General features: G+C 48.7%; 2 protein-coding genes across 2 annotated transcripts in view; both read left to right on the top strand.

Moving 5' to 3' along the window:
• The first annotated feature begins 229 nt into the window (after window positions 1-229).
• MPST (mercaptopyruvate sulfurtransferase) lies at window positions 230-1,824 on the top strand. Its single transcript, XM_009083999.1, has 2 exons — window positions 230-880; window positions 1,463-1,824. Exons 1-2 carry the CDS (start codon window positions 286-288, stop codon window positions 1,759-1,761), a joined length of 894 nt encoding a protein of 297 aa, XP_009082247.1. The 5' UTR covers window positions 230-285; the 3' UTR covers window positions 1,762-1,824.
• A 7,305-nt stretch (window positions 1,825-9,129) lies between these two features.
• Window positions 9,130-13,717, top strand: part of KCTD17 (potassium channel tetramerization domain containing 17) — a 6,654-nt gene continuing 2,066 nt past the window's right edge. Inside the window, exons 1-5 of the mRNA XM_009084000.1 lie at window positions 9,130-9,336; window positions 9,957-10,065; window positions 11,804-11,895; window positions 12,834-12,929; window positions 13,305-13,430. Of these exons, the coding sequence (XP_009082248.1) occupies window positions 9,130-9,336; window positions 9,957-10,065; window positions 11,804-11,895; window positions 12,834-12,929; window positions 13,305-13,430 (630 nt within the window). The remainder of the gene's footprint in view (window positions 9,337-9,956; window positions 10,066-11,803; window positions 11,896-12,833; window positions 12,930-13,304; window positions 13,431-13,717) is intronic.

The raw sequence follows: 13,717 nt of genomic DNA, 5'->3' as shown, positions 1-13,717 counted from the left end.
TCGCTGTGTCCCTGGAGGTGGAGGGGTTAGGTGGAATGGGCGCGGGGCAGCGCTGCTGTCCCACTCGGGGCAGAGTTCGTGCTGAGCTCTGTGAAACTATTTTCAGGGCTGGAGCATTTCAAACCTTTCAGTGTAGGCTTAGCCAGCGCCTAAGTGCAGACGTAGGTCACAAAATGCGTCTTGGTCCCGTCTCTGGTCTCTAATTTGTGACTTTCTACCTTTTGCAGACAGGTGGACTCAGGTGGATTCCGGGAATTGGCTAATCCCAGCCAGGACAAGCGAGCGATGTCGCAACAGCTCCTCTACCGCGCTCTGGTCTCTGCCAAATGGCTTTCAGAAGCCATCAAGTCCCAGCAGGCTGGTCTGGCCTTGCGAATCGTGGACGCATCCTGGTACTTGCCGAAGATGAAGCGGGACCCGAAGAAGGAGTTCGAGGAGCGCCACATCCCCGGGGCAGTGTTCTTCGACATCGACCAGTGCAGCGACCGAACCTCACCCTACGATCACATGCTGCCCAAGGCTAGTGACTTTGCCGAGTATGTGGGCAAGCTGGGCGTGGGGAATGATTCCCACGTCGTCGTGTACGATGGCAGCGACCAAGGTCTCTTCTCAGCGCCGCGGGTGTGGTGGATGTTCCGGGTCTTTGGCCACGAAGCTGTCTCCCTCCTGGATGGTGGCCTGAAGAACTGGCAGCGGGAGGGCAATGCACTGAGCTCTGGGAAAACCCAGGTAGCTCCATCTGAGTTCCATGCCTCCTTGGACAAGTCCCTGGTGAAAACATACGAGGATGTCATAGATAACTTGGATTCACATCGCTTCCAACTGGTGGATGCCCGCGCTGCGGGACGGTTCCGGGGAGTAGAGCCGGAGCCCCGCGATGGTAATGTGCCTTCTGAGACACTGGCATTATAAAAAGGGGCTTAATTTAAGGTGCCCGTCACTTTGACTCCTGTAAGAATGTGCTTGTCCTTTTTGGGATGGGACTTGAGCCAGTGTGTCCACCTGTCCTCCTCTCCTTTTGACTAGCAAGTGCTGCTCAGGAGTGGGGAAGCCATGTAATTTTTTTTCCCATGAAGGGCTGGAGTGAGGAACATAGCTTTCCATACACCTCAAAGATATTTATTGGGGTCTTCATGTACTGGTGCTACTCTTCCTCTCAGAACCTCCTGTGGAGGTGCTTCATCAGAGTGGGTTGCTCAGATGTGGGCAAAGATGTGAAGGGAACTGGGAGAAAGAGTAGAACTTGGCAGGGTTGTGTCTATGTGGTAACCTGAAGGTTACAGCCATCCTTCCTGAGTAGCCAACAACCTAGTAAAGCAAAATTTAACAAAAATAAATGTATTTGTTTTAACAAAATACGCTAAACAATAGATTTTCCTTCCAGTGAAACAGAATAGGCTTTGCAATAGATTTGTCACAGCCAATAGAGGTTAATTTCTTGCCTGTGTTGTTTTTCCTCTAGGAATTGAGCCTGGTCATGTCCCTGGGTCAAAGAACATCCCCTTCACCGATTTCCTCACAGAGTCCGGCTTAGAGAAGACCCCTGAGCAGATCCGCACTCTGTTCCAGGAGAAGAAGGTGGACCTCCTAAAGCCAGTGGTAGCCACGTGTGGCTCTGGGGTCACTGCCTGCCACGTGGCTCTGGGAGCATACCTGTGTGGCAAACCAGATGTGGCAGTGTATGATGGGGCCTGGGTGGAGTGGTACATGCGGGCACAGCCAGAAAATATTATCTCTGAGGGAAAGGGGAAGACGGTGTAATAAGCTGCTTCGTCTCCCAGCTGTGCAGGTAATTTGCCTTGAAACAGGATTTGGAAAAGATGGGTTTAGCATTCCTGGTTAAGTGTCTTGAGGTAAAGGTGTTGGATAACAGTTATACGCACACAGTGCTTGGGCACTTTCTCCTTACCCTGCTGCTGCTTAGTAGGATAAAGTTCTGGGCAGTCAGCTCTAGGTGACCCTGCTAGAGCAGGTAGGGTGAAACTTGTGGTAGGATGACCTTGTCCTTCCAAGGTCACTTACAACTTCAGCCATTCTGTGATTCTGTGACCGTTTTACCGTACCATATGGAAGAGAGAGAGTGCTGCTGCCAGCATGGGGGAGTACTTGAGTCAAGCCAAGCTCCTGAATCAGGACATTCCACCATGTTCATTCACAGGGTGGTCATACTTGTACAACTGTGCCTCATAATTCTGCTCTCTGCCTCTGTGCCATCCATGTGGCATCCATGCCACAAACCTTTGTGGAAAGACATGGCTGTTAAAGGAGCAAATGTGGCTTCCAGGTTGGCACTTAGGCTAGAGACTTGATTTGGATTTCTTCTTGAATTTGGACTCTAGCCACAATGTGTACTTAGCCAGCCTTGTACCCCCATGGTCCAAAATCCCCCTTGAGAAAAAGGAAAGATTCTGGGCTTTAAAGAATGTAAATAAACATGTTTCAAGGTCTTTCTGCTGATGGAACTTATGTGAGTGTTGGGTAATTCCTTCTGAGGAATTCTGTTTTTATGGGATCACTTTGTCTTGATGATTCAGATGAGATATTTTCTTCTCTCCTGAGTAGAACTGTTAACCTCAACAAGCTCTTCCCAGAAAACCCAGGAGACACAGTGACATGCCTCTCTCGTGGGTCTTTGCACCATCTTCCTCCTTTCAGTCCTTATCTATTTACTTTTTGGCCTAAAAGTCCACATTAGTCACTCACAGCTCTGTTTTTCAAAGACTGGATGTCATGGTGGAAAATAGACTGCATGGGTGTTTTAATTCTTTCCATGAGGTTTACCATGTAACCTTACCCTAAAAACTTAGGGGAACTGAGACCTGCCGAGGAATAGCCCACAGTGGCACTTATTTTTCCCTAAGGCTATTGTCTTTTTTATCTGAAAGTTGAAAGCACACCAGGTATCTCTAATAATGTTCAAGAATTTGTTTTCTCTAGGATTTTCTCCTCTACAAAAAACCCCACTAGAAATGCTGCCACAAAACCAAATCCTGCATCTATTCTGGTCCCCTGGTAACTTAGAAGTTAATGAGACAAGTTCCTCTCTTGGTCTTGCAGCAACAGGTACCTGTAGATATCCACATACTGTCTTTTCTAGGGGATGCTGTGTGTGCTTATTGTCACAGATTTGCCGGGTACCCTCCTAGCCACTGAATGCAAGGACTGGATTCTTTCCTATTGCTGAGTGTGTATTCTTTGCATTTCCTTTGGCCTTTGTTGGCTGCAGCTTTGGCTTCATCCTGGGCTTGGCTTGGATGCATGCAAGCTCTATTTCTGCTCACCTCCTGGGGAGCTGGAGTTTAACTGTACAGTTTGTTTCTTCCTCTGACCTCCCCACTTACACATAACTGCCTGACTCTTCTTGCCACCCTGTGACTGAAAGCATGTAATTTGCCCTGTGTGCATCCGGCCTAACAACCCAGCTCTTCAGGGCCTTGGGGCTGGTGTTACAGCAAGTGCTGAGCATACAGAGTGCACAAGGGTCCGAAACAAGTGACCTCTTAGTATGCAGTGAGGCTGAATTTGTGAGTGTCTGGCCAGGCTACTAAGTACAAACTAAGCACAGGAGTTCTGTGCCTGCTGTTTCTCCAGGAAATTTTAGTTATTAGAGAAAATTAACATATTGTTTCAGACTTTCAGTCATTTGCAATGGATGCAGAGAGCTGGCTTTTGCTCTTGTCCTTCCAGAATATTTGGCAATGCAGCTTAAGGACTGTGTTTCTTTTTGCCTGCTGACCCAGCAGTCCTTAGGGTCAGTGGGAATCTCTCTGCTTCCTCTTGAGACTGAGCTGTTTTTCTCTGTCCTGTGTGTTACAGGGAGGGGTGTGGCACACCCCAGCCATCCACCTGGAGATTGCAAACTAAGTGAAACTTTTCCTCTCTCCTTGCTCTACATTTTGACTGTGTGGTTGGATGACATCTAGCAGGGCCCTTCCCCCTCTCTGGTATGTGTGCCAAGGTTGGCAGTGCTCAACTGCCCTTCTCCTGGTCGAATTTTGAGCTACAAAATCTCAGCGACTCTTCTTGCTTATGGCAAGTCTTTTACCAGATGCTTAGTTTTGCCTTGATTTCCCCACAGTGGAGAAATTGAGAAATTCTTCCCCACAGCAAGGTACTTTGTGTTACATCATGTATCAAAAATCTGTCCAAGAGTGTCTTCTGATGTTCTCCCTCCTTTTAGTTGAGATCTGTTCTCACATTGTAGGCAAAGCACTGAGAATGTTGTGAAGACTGAGACAATGTTTTCAAAACCTGGAGACTGCAAAAACCTATTTCGAGCCATAACAGATGCTACTGGACATATGGAACAGCTGAGGGGACTTGCACCAGTACTATAAATGTTCTGCAGATCTTTATGTCCCTGGCTCAGTGGGTGGGTTTCCTATGGGAACTGGAAACTGAGAAGTGGGTATAATGCAAATCAGTAATGTTAATTACTTTCCTGTGGCAAATTTGCCACAGGGAAATGGGAATAGCATGTCTTTGGTGGGATAGGGCTTACGGTGGCCAAAACGTAGCCTAAACGACAGTAGGAGAAAGGTCACATTGACCTGTGGCTAACTTGTGACTGGAGTTTTTACACTTCTCTATAAGGAATCCCAGGCAGCATGTAAACTCTTTATTGGTGTATTAGTATATTTCACTATCCACAATACTTTTGTCCTGAAGCAGTTTTGGACTCTGAAAACAGTCTGGTCTGGTCAAAAGTAGTCCCATGGTCCCCTGTTCCTCGCATGCCTTCTTTGTTACCTGCCTTCTTCCTTCCGTATTCCTGCCTAGCAGTTGGGCTGCATTATTTCACACTTCATTTCCCAGCAAACCTTTTGTTCCTTTGCAAACCATTCCAAATTCGAAAGCAGCCCTTCTACTACCAGCAGCACTGTCACAACCACTGCATGAGCAATGGTAATTGCTGTTGCCTGCAGGGACTTTTTGTGTTCCTCCCATCTCTCCTGATCCCAGCTTGCAATCAGAAGCTACATGACCTTCTCCCAGCACTCTTCCAGCAAAGGTGCTGAGTGATCATAGAATCATAGAATCAACCAGGTTGGAAGAGACCTCAAAGATCGAGTCCAATCCTACCATGGTTACTAGACCATGGCACTAAGTGCCACATCCAGTCTCAGCTTGAAAACCTCCAGGGACGGTGAATCCACCACCTCCCTGGGCAGCTCATTCCAACGCCTGACTATTCTCTCTGTAAAAAATCTCTTCCTAATATCCAACCTAAACCTCCCCTGGCAGAGCTTGAGTCTGTGCCCTCTTGTCCTACTGCTAGATGCCTGAGAGAAGAGACCAACCCCTACCTGACTACCAACCTCCTTTCAGGGAGTTGTAGAGGGTGATAAGGTCTCCCCTGAGCCTCCTCTTCTCCAGGCTAAACACCCCCAGCTCCCTCAGCCTCTCTTGTGGTACTTGTGCTTGAGTCTCTTCACCAGCCTCATTGCTCTTCTCTGGACCCGCTCCAGCACCTCAATATCCCTCCTGAACTGAGGGCCCCAGAACTGCACACAGTACTGAAGGTGATGCACATATACACACAAACTTTACACACTACTTTGAGTGCAGGCACATTGCTTGCAGACCTCACACAGCACAAGGAGCTTGAGAAAGACTAGCTCACCTTCATGCCATGGGGCCTTTCTCTTCCTGCTCCAATAAGCCTGTCTCAGCTAGCAGTTGAGCTGGACTGTTATCTACAAGTGAACTATGTTCCTCCCACCCCCCAACTCCAGTGTAGGGAGTTTTCTTTGCCCAGCTCATTTTTGGCTTAATGGCAAAACGTCAGAGCAAAACTTGTCCTCCCTACCCTACTCCCTATAGAGAAGAGAGTGGCACTGATCCTACATGGCCATGCTGACTAGTTCTTCCTGGGTTTTTCCCTCATGCCACACAATCCCAGATAGGTGTTCCCAGCCTGTAACACTGTCCATGCCAACACACAGTGATCCCTGCTCCCACTGCCACTCCACAATGCAACACTTCCCTAAGAGCAGCTCCACAACGTCAAGGATGCATCATATGCTGTGTACCCAGCTGGCTCATACTGCTGCAGTAGAAGTACAGAGGGTTGCAGTGTGTGTTGCTTTCTGCAGGATTTCACTGCAGGCCTGCTGGCTGCTAAGAAACTCTCCATCTCGTGTTCAGTCCAGTATCCAGTGGCTGTCCAGTTTTTCCTGCTCCCAGTCTGCACTATGGCCCCCATGATTTCACTGGTTGCTCAGCAGGGCTGTACAGTGTTACACAGTCACACAGCCCCATGAAAGCACTTGCTTGCTCTTGTCTCTGTTTCTGTGCAAGGGTTTTATATATAGTTACCATCAAAGCAGGAGGAACAATCATAGAATCACAGAAACATTAAGGCTGGAAAAGACCTCCAAGATCTTCGAGTCCAACCTTTGACTGTACGCCACCGATTATTTAAACTTACCTCACCTGTATTCTATTGCTTGATTTTAATGGGCCTTAACAAGGGCATGCTAGTTGCATCTCAGAACTATGTCTGATGATGGTGTGTAATCAGTTGTGCATTTAGTCCACAGTCATCATAACATTTCAGTTGGTAACTCACCCCAGACTGGCTTCTTTCAGAAGAAGATTTTCACATACTATGGGAAAATCCCTGGCCTGAGGATTTCCAATAATTTGTGCTGTATGTTACAGAAGAGAAGGCTCTGGGATTGCGAGTGCTGTTCCTTCACATCTTTCCTTACTCACAAATATACCTCTTTAGATTTACCAAGAAACTTTTCACCCCATGGCCCTGGGGTGAGCAATACTTGAGGTGCTAGCCACAGCTGAAGGCTGGTGTTGATGGAAGAAAGTGTACCCTGAATACAGACCATTCTGGACTCGTGTGCAGCATTGTCATGAGAGAGGCTGGAGAAGCAGGAGTCAAAAACAAGAGATGGACCTAAAAAGAAGCAAGAGACTGAGTGCTGTGAGAGGAAGGAGGCAGGCTGAACCCTTGATTAAAGAGGGAATAAAATTAATGCAGAGCAGATTTCTTGGAGGGGTAGATAAGAGGCTACAGGCTGCCACCCAACTGCTGCCTTCGTATCAGAGAGCCACAGTTCTTGCCCTAATCCTATGCTTGAGCTGCAGCCTGTACAGATGGGGTCCTGTGTTCCTTACACACCAGACTGCAGGGCAGAGGTCTCCAATTTGTCATGGCTTGACTCAGAGCCTGAATTGGGGGTCAACAGTCTGACAGCTGAGAGCTGTGTGGTGCTATGTGATACTTTACTCAGGCCAGTGTTAGTCTGAGCCTCTTTGATGCACATCTCTGCTCAGTGGGGACTGTGGGCTGGACACTGATTTTGGCCAGAGTCTGTTCTATATAGGTAGGCAAAATATTTCTCATCCTCTCTTTGTTATTGGTCACTCAGCCCAATATAAATTCAAGAAGATTCTAAATTATTTGAATTGATACCCTAGAGAAGCTGAATTGTTCCTGTGCTTAAATTAGCTGAAGGTCAGCGATCTTGAAACCTTTTCCGTGTTACTTTCTCTTCCTCTCCTTCCCTTTGCACTCCTCCATAGAAGGAGCAAAGTACTTCACACTGTCTTTGTGAAGGAAATCCTGGGTTATTTGGGGGAAGGGTGATGCTGCCTTCACGTCCTGTAATGATAAAAGGGAGTGATTTGCAAGTAAAAGAAGAGGGAAGGACAAGAAGAAAAGGAACGTAAGAGTAAAATAATGTTTCTCTTTACCCAGCCTCTTCCCTCAATAACCCTCCACCTCAAAAGACACAGAGATCTAGATGCAAGAAAAACAAAGTGCCTGCAAGGCACCACGGCGTCTCTGCAGTGCTGCACTGCCCTGGCAAGGAAGAGCCAGGAAGCTGTTTAGGTGAAGGAAGGTTTTGGGCCACGCAGAGGTGAAACACCAGCTTTTCCTTTCCATTCTTAATGTGCTTATGCTGCTGGCAAGCACAGCTGTGCTTAGGTGGGAGTGGGAAAAACAGAGCTGCTGGAGAGGGAGCTTGTTCAGGTTGTGTCCGTGCCAAGGAGTGTGTTTGAACAGAGCCCCATGGGGCATGAGTTGCTGAGCGCAAGGCTCGGGCTGGCAGGAGCTAGTAGCTGAGGAAGGGCAGAGGCAGGGCTACATTCCTTACCTCGGGATTGGCACATCGGCCTCTGCGGGTGCTACGTGCCCGGGACAGAGGTAAAACTCCACACAGTGTTGCTAAAACCTGAGCTCTCTGTTGCCCGAACACAAACAGGGATGGCAGGAGCGCGGGGGAAGGATGCAGGGGGTCTCTGCCTGGAATGGTTTGTGCTGGTAGGGCAGCACAGGGAGGAAATGTGCTGAGTCAGCGACTCTTCTGAGCCGGAAGAAAAATTATTCCTGCCCCCTGCCAGCACTTCATGCAGATCCAGGATACAGTTCCCAGAAGTGTCCCTACGTATGTTAGCAAGAAGACAACTGTCTGCATATTTTGCTGCAAGAGCAGCATGGCAACTGATGCGGCACTGAGCTGTGAGCCTGGGGTAATGGATCTCCCGAAGGCAATGCTGTGAAGTACAGCGGTGACGGGCTTCATCTGCTGACTGCCAGCGAGCAGGTTGTTCTTCCTGTCTCCAAGGAAGCTTGCAGTCAAGCCTCAGGACTGGAAGCAGGCAGAGCCAGCTGCAGGGCTGGGGTTATGGAGTGCGGCGCAGCCCCCTTCGTTACAGCATCCTCACTGCAGGGACAGCGGGCTGGGAACACTACAGTTCCCATCACCCTTTTGTGCACGTCCCTGCAAAACTACAGTTCCCAGAACCTTCTAATGAGCCAGAGAGGATGCCTATGGAAATAAATGTCGACGGGTTTTGCATAACGCCCTGCACCTCCGGAGTGCTGGTCGGCCCCTGGTTAGCGAAAACGGGAAGAGGGGAAAATCCAGAGAGTGTCAGCTCTGTGGAGCTGTGGTTTTGCCCATCCCTAATAGCCACAGTGATACCCTCCAGCACAGAGCATCCTTCTTCCCCCGAGGACTCCCTTGGTGCTCACAGGGAGGCTCCTGGTCCCCAGGAAATACGGCTGCTGCGGAGGGAGAGGCAGATAAACTACAGATCCCGGCATTCCCCGACAGGCAGTACCTGCGGCAGTCCCTGCACGCCGTGGGAGAGGTGGGGGTGAGGATGAGGATGGAGGGCAGGGAGGAGATGCAGAGCGCTGTGGGGCTGCGCTGCACCTGGGACATTCCGCCACCCGCTGGCACCCAGGCCAAGTGGGTGAGGCTCAATGTGGGGGGCACCGTCTTCCTCACCACCAGGCAGACCCTGTGTCGGGAGCAGAAATCTTTCCTCTGTCGCTTGTGCCAGGGCGAGGAGCTGCAGTCGGACCGGGTAAGGCAGCTGGGTCGCCTCCCGCACCGTGCCCCACCGAGCACGGGGAGGGATGGAGGGATGCAGGGATAGAGCCAGACCCGCTCAGCTGCAGGAGCCACTGAGTGAGAAATGCCTGCTATTTCCCCACCCCCATCTCCTGAGAAGGATTTCCCCTTGCGGATCCCACCTTGCTGTGTTGTAGCCTGGCGCCTGTCATCCCAAGCTGGGGAAAAGAGAGGCCCTCTCCCCTCCTCCCCTGCCTCTCTGTCACCCCACATCCCCTGGGGCTACCTCCCAGCTGTGTCTGCCTGACTCAGCCTTGTCCCCTTCGAGGGGATATCCGCTCTCTCACACCTGGCCTGTATGCACAGTTGCACGAGGAGACTGAGGCCTGTTTTTTTGGCTTTCTCAACTGGGCTGATCCATGCTGGGGTGAGCATGCAGAGCAGACCAATGCAGGAGTTAAAATCCAAGCTGGGCTGACTTGGCTAGGGACTCTCAGGGGCCCATGGTTTCCAAGGAGTCTTAGAAATAGAGGACATTTTTGCTTAGGCTTGTATTTTCTTACAGTATAGGGCATTTGAGGGCTGGTTACAAGATGTCAGTTTTTTCTCCTCGTGATCTATCTCTGTTGCTAGGATGAGACTGGTGCATACCTAATAGACCGTGACCCCACTTATTTTGGACCCATCCTGAATTTCCTCCGTCATGGGAAGCTGGTCCTGGATAAAGATATGGCTGAAGAGGGTGAGTCTTTGAGCTCAGAAACCTCCAATTTAACATGACTGCTGTAAGCAGGACATGATGGGACTTGTTGTCAACTTTGTTGTCTCTCTTTCTCCTTTGGGAGTTTGATGTGGGGGAATTTCAGAGAGCTATCCCTGCAGCTCTTAGAAAGCATAGAGATGTCTCATTTACTAAAGGGGTTTGGAGTGGGTGAGGAAGGCTTCCTACAGGTGTTGTGGCTTCATGACTGTTTGGCCAGTAGAGATGTCACTGAGACAGAAGTAGACAAGATCTCAAAGCTTCAGTTTTTCACTTGTTCCTGATCCACTTTTCACTGGGTCTGTGGCTGAGTTTTCTGTTAATGACTGAGTGTTTCTAATTAGGAATGAAAACCCAGAAGACCAAACAAAACCAATCTCATCTCTTGTACTGACTGTAATAAAGACCATCATTAATCAGGGATTTGCAGTGTATGCTGCTTTTGCTCTGATGGGTTGTGGACTGCAGCAATTCCAGTGGAGCAATCCAGATAAACCAATCCCTCATTTGAGGTTGTCAGTGGGTCCAGTAGAATAACTTGGTAACATCATAGTGTTACCAGCCAGCAGTCCCCAGTGCCTTGTTATTTTTTGGATACTAGAGTCTAACAAGGAGCCAGTTCCAAAGACAGGCTGTGCAATCCAGCCCTTGCCAAGCACAGTTTCTGCATGTTCATTAGTCCTCTTGCCCGTCTCTCTTACGCATTTTTACCTAAACGAAGTTCTGTTCAGAATCATCAGTTTTAATTCCAAAAATATATCCAAGTAATGGTACAGGATTGTAATAGGCAAAATTCTGAGCTGTTTCATATTTGACATTTCTTATAATCCTGAGGTCAGACAGAGTTCATTCACAGGCTTTAACATCAAATCAAAAGCATAAACAGGAGTCCACTTCAGGCTTAGCATTGCCTTTTGTTCCTGCTGCAAACGCTCAGGCTGGCTTAAAACTAGCTCATTAGACAATTCAGTGCTGAATGAGAGTCTTGGAAGAGGTCTGAATGTGTCAGGTAGTGAAGGATCAATCTCTCCACCTGCATTATCTGTGTACTGCCCTGGGGACATGTGAGTGTTGGCTGCTACACACTTTTCCCTCACCAACCCTCTGGGAACCACCTCCCTTGCCCTAAAGGCCTGTTAGCAAACAGGTGAGTTTCAGGAGAGCAGATACTATAGAGGAAAAACCCAAAACACTTCTCTGTTTACCTGCTTTGAGATGAAGCACAGGGAAGACAAGCAAAGATTAAGTGAAGACATCTGGGGCTGCAACTCCAAGTGACCCAGGAGGTAAGCTAGGATTTTCTAGGGTCTTTTGGTGACAAGGTCAGAACAAGTGGTAGTTCTCTGCCTTAAGAAGAGAGCCTGACCAAGGTGATAACTAGTGCTCATTGAGAGAGGCTGGAGCCTACATTTGTTCTCCTTGGCCGGTAATCTGAGCAAAGTATTAGGAGTCCTCAGCACAGGCCTTCACCGGCAGTGTCTCAGTTGTAGCAGGCGGCATAAGTAAATTGGGGTGAGCATTAGAAAGGCAATGCAGAGAGCCAAAGTTCAGTTCTCTGCAGTAAGAGTTTCAAGCAAAGAAAACCTATTAAAAAGTGAGGCTATAGTGTAATGTCTCCCTGTGGGCCTTGGGAAACTCGGAACTGACCTTTTGCAAGTCATAAAATAAAGGTGGGCTGTTAACTTTCTGTCTTTGTGGCCCTTCTGTCCTTCTATCTTAGGCGTCCTAGAAGAAGCTGAGTTCTACAACATTGGTCCTTTGATCCGAATAATCAAGGATCGAATGGAGGAGAAGGACTACACAGTAACTCAGGTATGGAGAGAAATAGAAAGAAAAGATAGAGTGGGATGGGCAAAGCAGGGAATGTAGAAAGAAAGACATGAGTCTAGAGGGAGAGCAGACTTGGGAGAAGCAGCAAGGAACGGAAAGAAGCAACTAATTAAATATTATGTGCTAATCCCTACATAGCAAAATCTTGCAAGGGGACGACTTACCACCATTTTAATTACAATAAACAAGTTACAGGCTTGTTCTGCATCCCCAGAAGTAGTGCTGGATGCAGCCCCTGAAACCTAATAAGCTTCTTTAGCTTTTGGAAGAGGGCAGCTGGTTGCTGTGGCATACAGAAGAATGTTTCTGAGGAGAGCAAAGGTGTCATGGAGAGGAGGTCTCTGGTGTGGGGAGTCCTGGGGGTGTAATCACAGTGAAGAGCGTGGGAATACCTGTAGAGAAACCTGGAGGGAACAGGTGAAGAGATGTCTGTGGAAGAGTTAAATGCAGACAGTGAGGCACAAGGAGTCAATGCTGTGGCACAATCATGCCTTGTCTTGGCCAGTAACCTTTGAAAGTCTGTCTTCAGGGGACTGTTGGCTGCTATCTTGCTTTTCATCATGTCTGCCTCAGGTTGTAAGCCTCCAGCAACACAGTCACTTTGTGCTACAAAACCCCATCAGCATTTGTGGCATTTGCAAAAATGATTTTGTAGTGACAAGTGCAAACTCCACAGTATCTTCTGGGGACAATGCAGGAAGCACTCAGCTCAGTCCCTCCTCTCCAGACGAGATAGCAGTATTCTTGTTCCCCATGACAGCACAGTAGAAAGCTGGGTTGTGGTTTCCACTCCCCTTTCACTTGGGACATGGGGAGGAAGGCAGGTCTGTCAAGGAGAGGTGCTACCACTTCATACTGCAGGAGGGCAACAGCCTTTAGCATCTGACCATTGTCAACCTGCTCTACAATTTTGCTGTCAGGTGCCTCCTAAGCATGTCTACCGTGTGCTGCAGTGCCAGGAAGAGGAGCTCACTCAGATGGTTTCCACTATGTCAGATGGATGGCGCTTTGAGCAGGTATGGAGAAGGTAGAGTAAGGGGGGAAGGAGTTGTCTTTTGGGGAGAAGATCATGGATACCATACAGTCTCCGGGCAAGGCTCCTTCCCTCTCTGAGAATACTGGGTAAGTCATTGATTGTGCCATCACACTGTTTTTCTCTTGCCCCTTCTCTAGAGGTTTAGAGGATACTGTGTGATGCCAAGCTGTTTTGTATCCTTGCTAACTTCTTTCCTGGTTCTCTGTGGTGTCTCCTCAGCTTAGTTATAAGGCCTTTCCACTGGGGGGTATGGATTGGACTCCATGCTGCATGGTGCGCTTTCTGCCTTGCTCCCCAGGTGGAGTGGATGTTTGTAGGAACATGTGATTGTGATTCTTGCTCTCATCTGTTCTAGCTTGTGAACATTGGCTCATCCTATAGTTATGGGAATGAGGATCAGACAGAGTTCCTGTGTGTGGTCTCCAAAGAGTTGTACAACTCCCCCAATGGCCTGAGCTCTGAGCCTAGCCACAAAGTCAAGGTGAGATGAGCTTTGCTATGGCCCTGCTCCCGTGGCCTATGAGATCCTTCGCTCTTCTTTTCTCCCTCTCTCTTTCCTCTCTCCCCTGTAACCGTGGGGCACCTCAGTGGTGAAATACAGGGGCCTATCCTGGTGTTCAGCACCATGGCATTACTCCCATTGCCCAAAAGCAAGAGTGTGTGTGTTGGATGGGTGGTGTTCAGCTGTGTGTGGCAAATGGCTTTAGCAAGTGACCCTGGCATTTCTCATGCTACTCTAACATTCCCCTCATGCCTCCTCATGCCCAT

Source organism: Acanthisitta chloris, unplaced genomic scaffold (genome assembly GCF_000695815.1).
Source record: "Acanthisitta chloris isolate BGI_N310 unplaced genomic scaffold, ASM69581v1 scaffold17251, whole genome shotgun sequence".
Classification (NCBI taxonomy): Eukaryota; Metazoa; Chordata; class Aves; order Passeriformes; family Acanthisittidae; genus Acanthisitta; species Acanthisitta chloris.
This window is presented reverse-complemented; position numbering and strand designations above follow the sequence as displayed.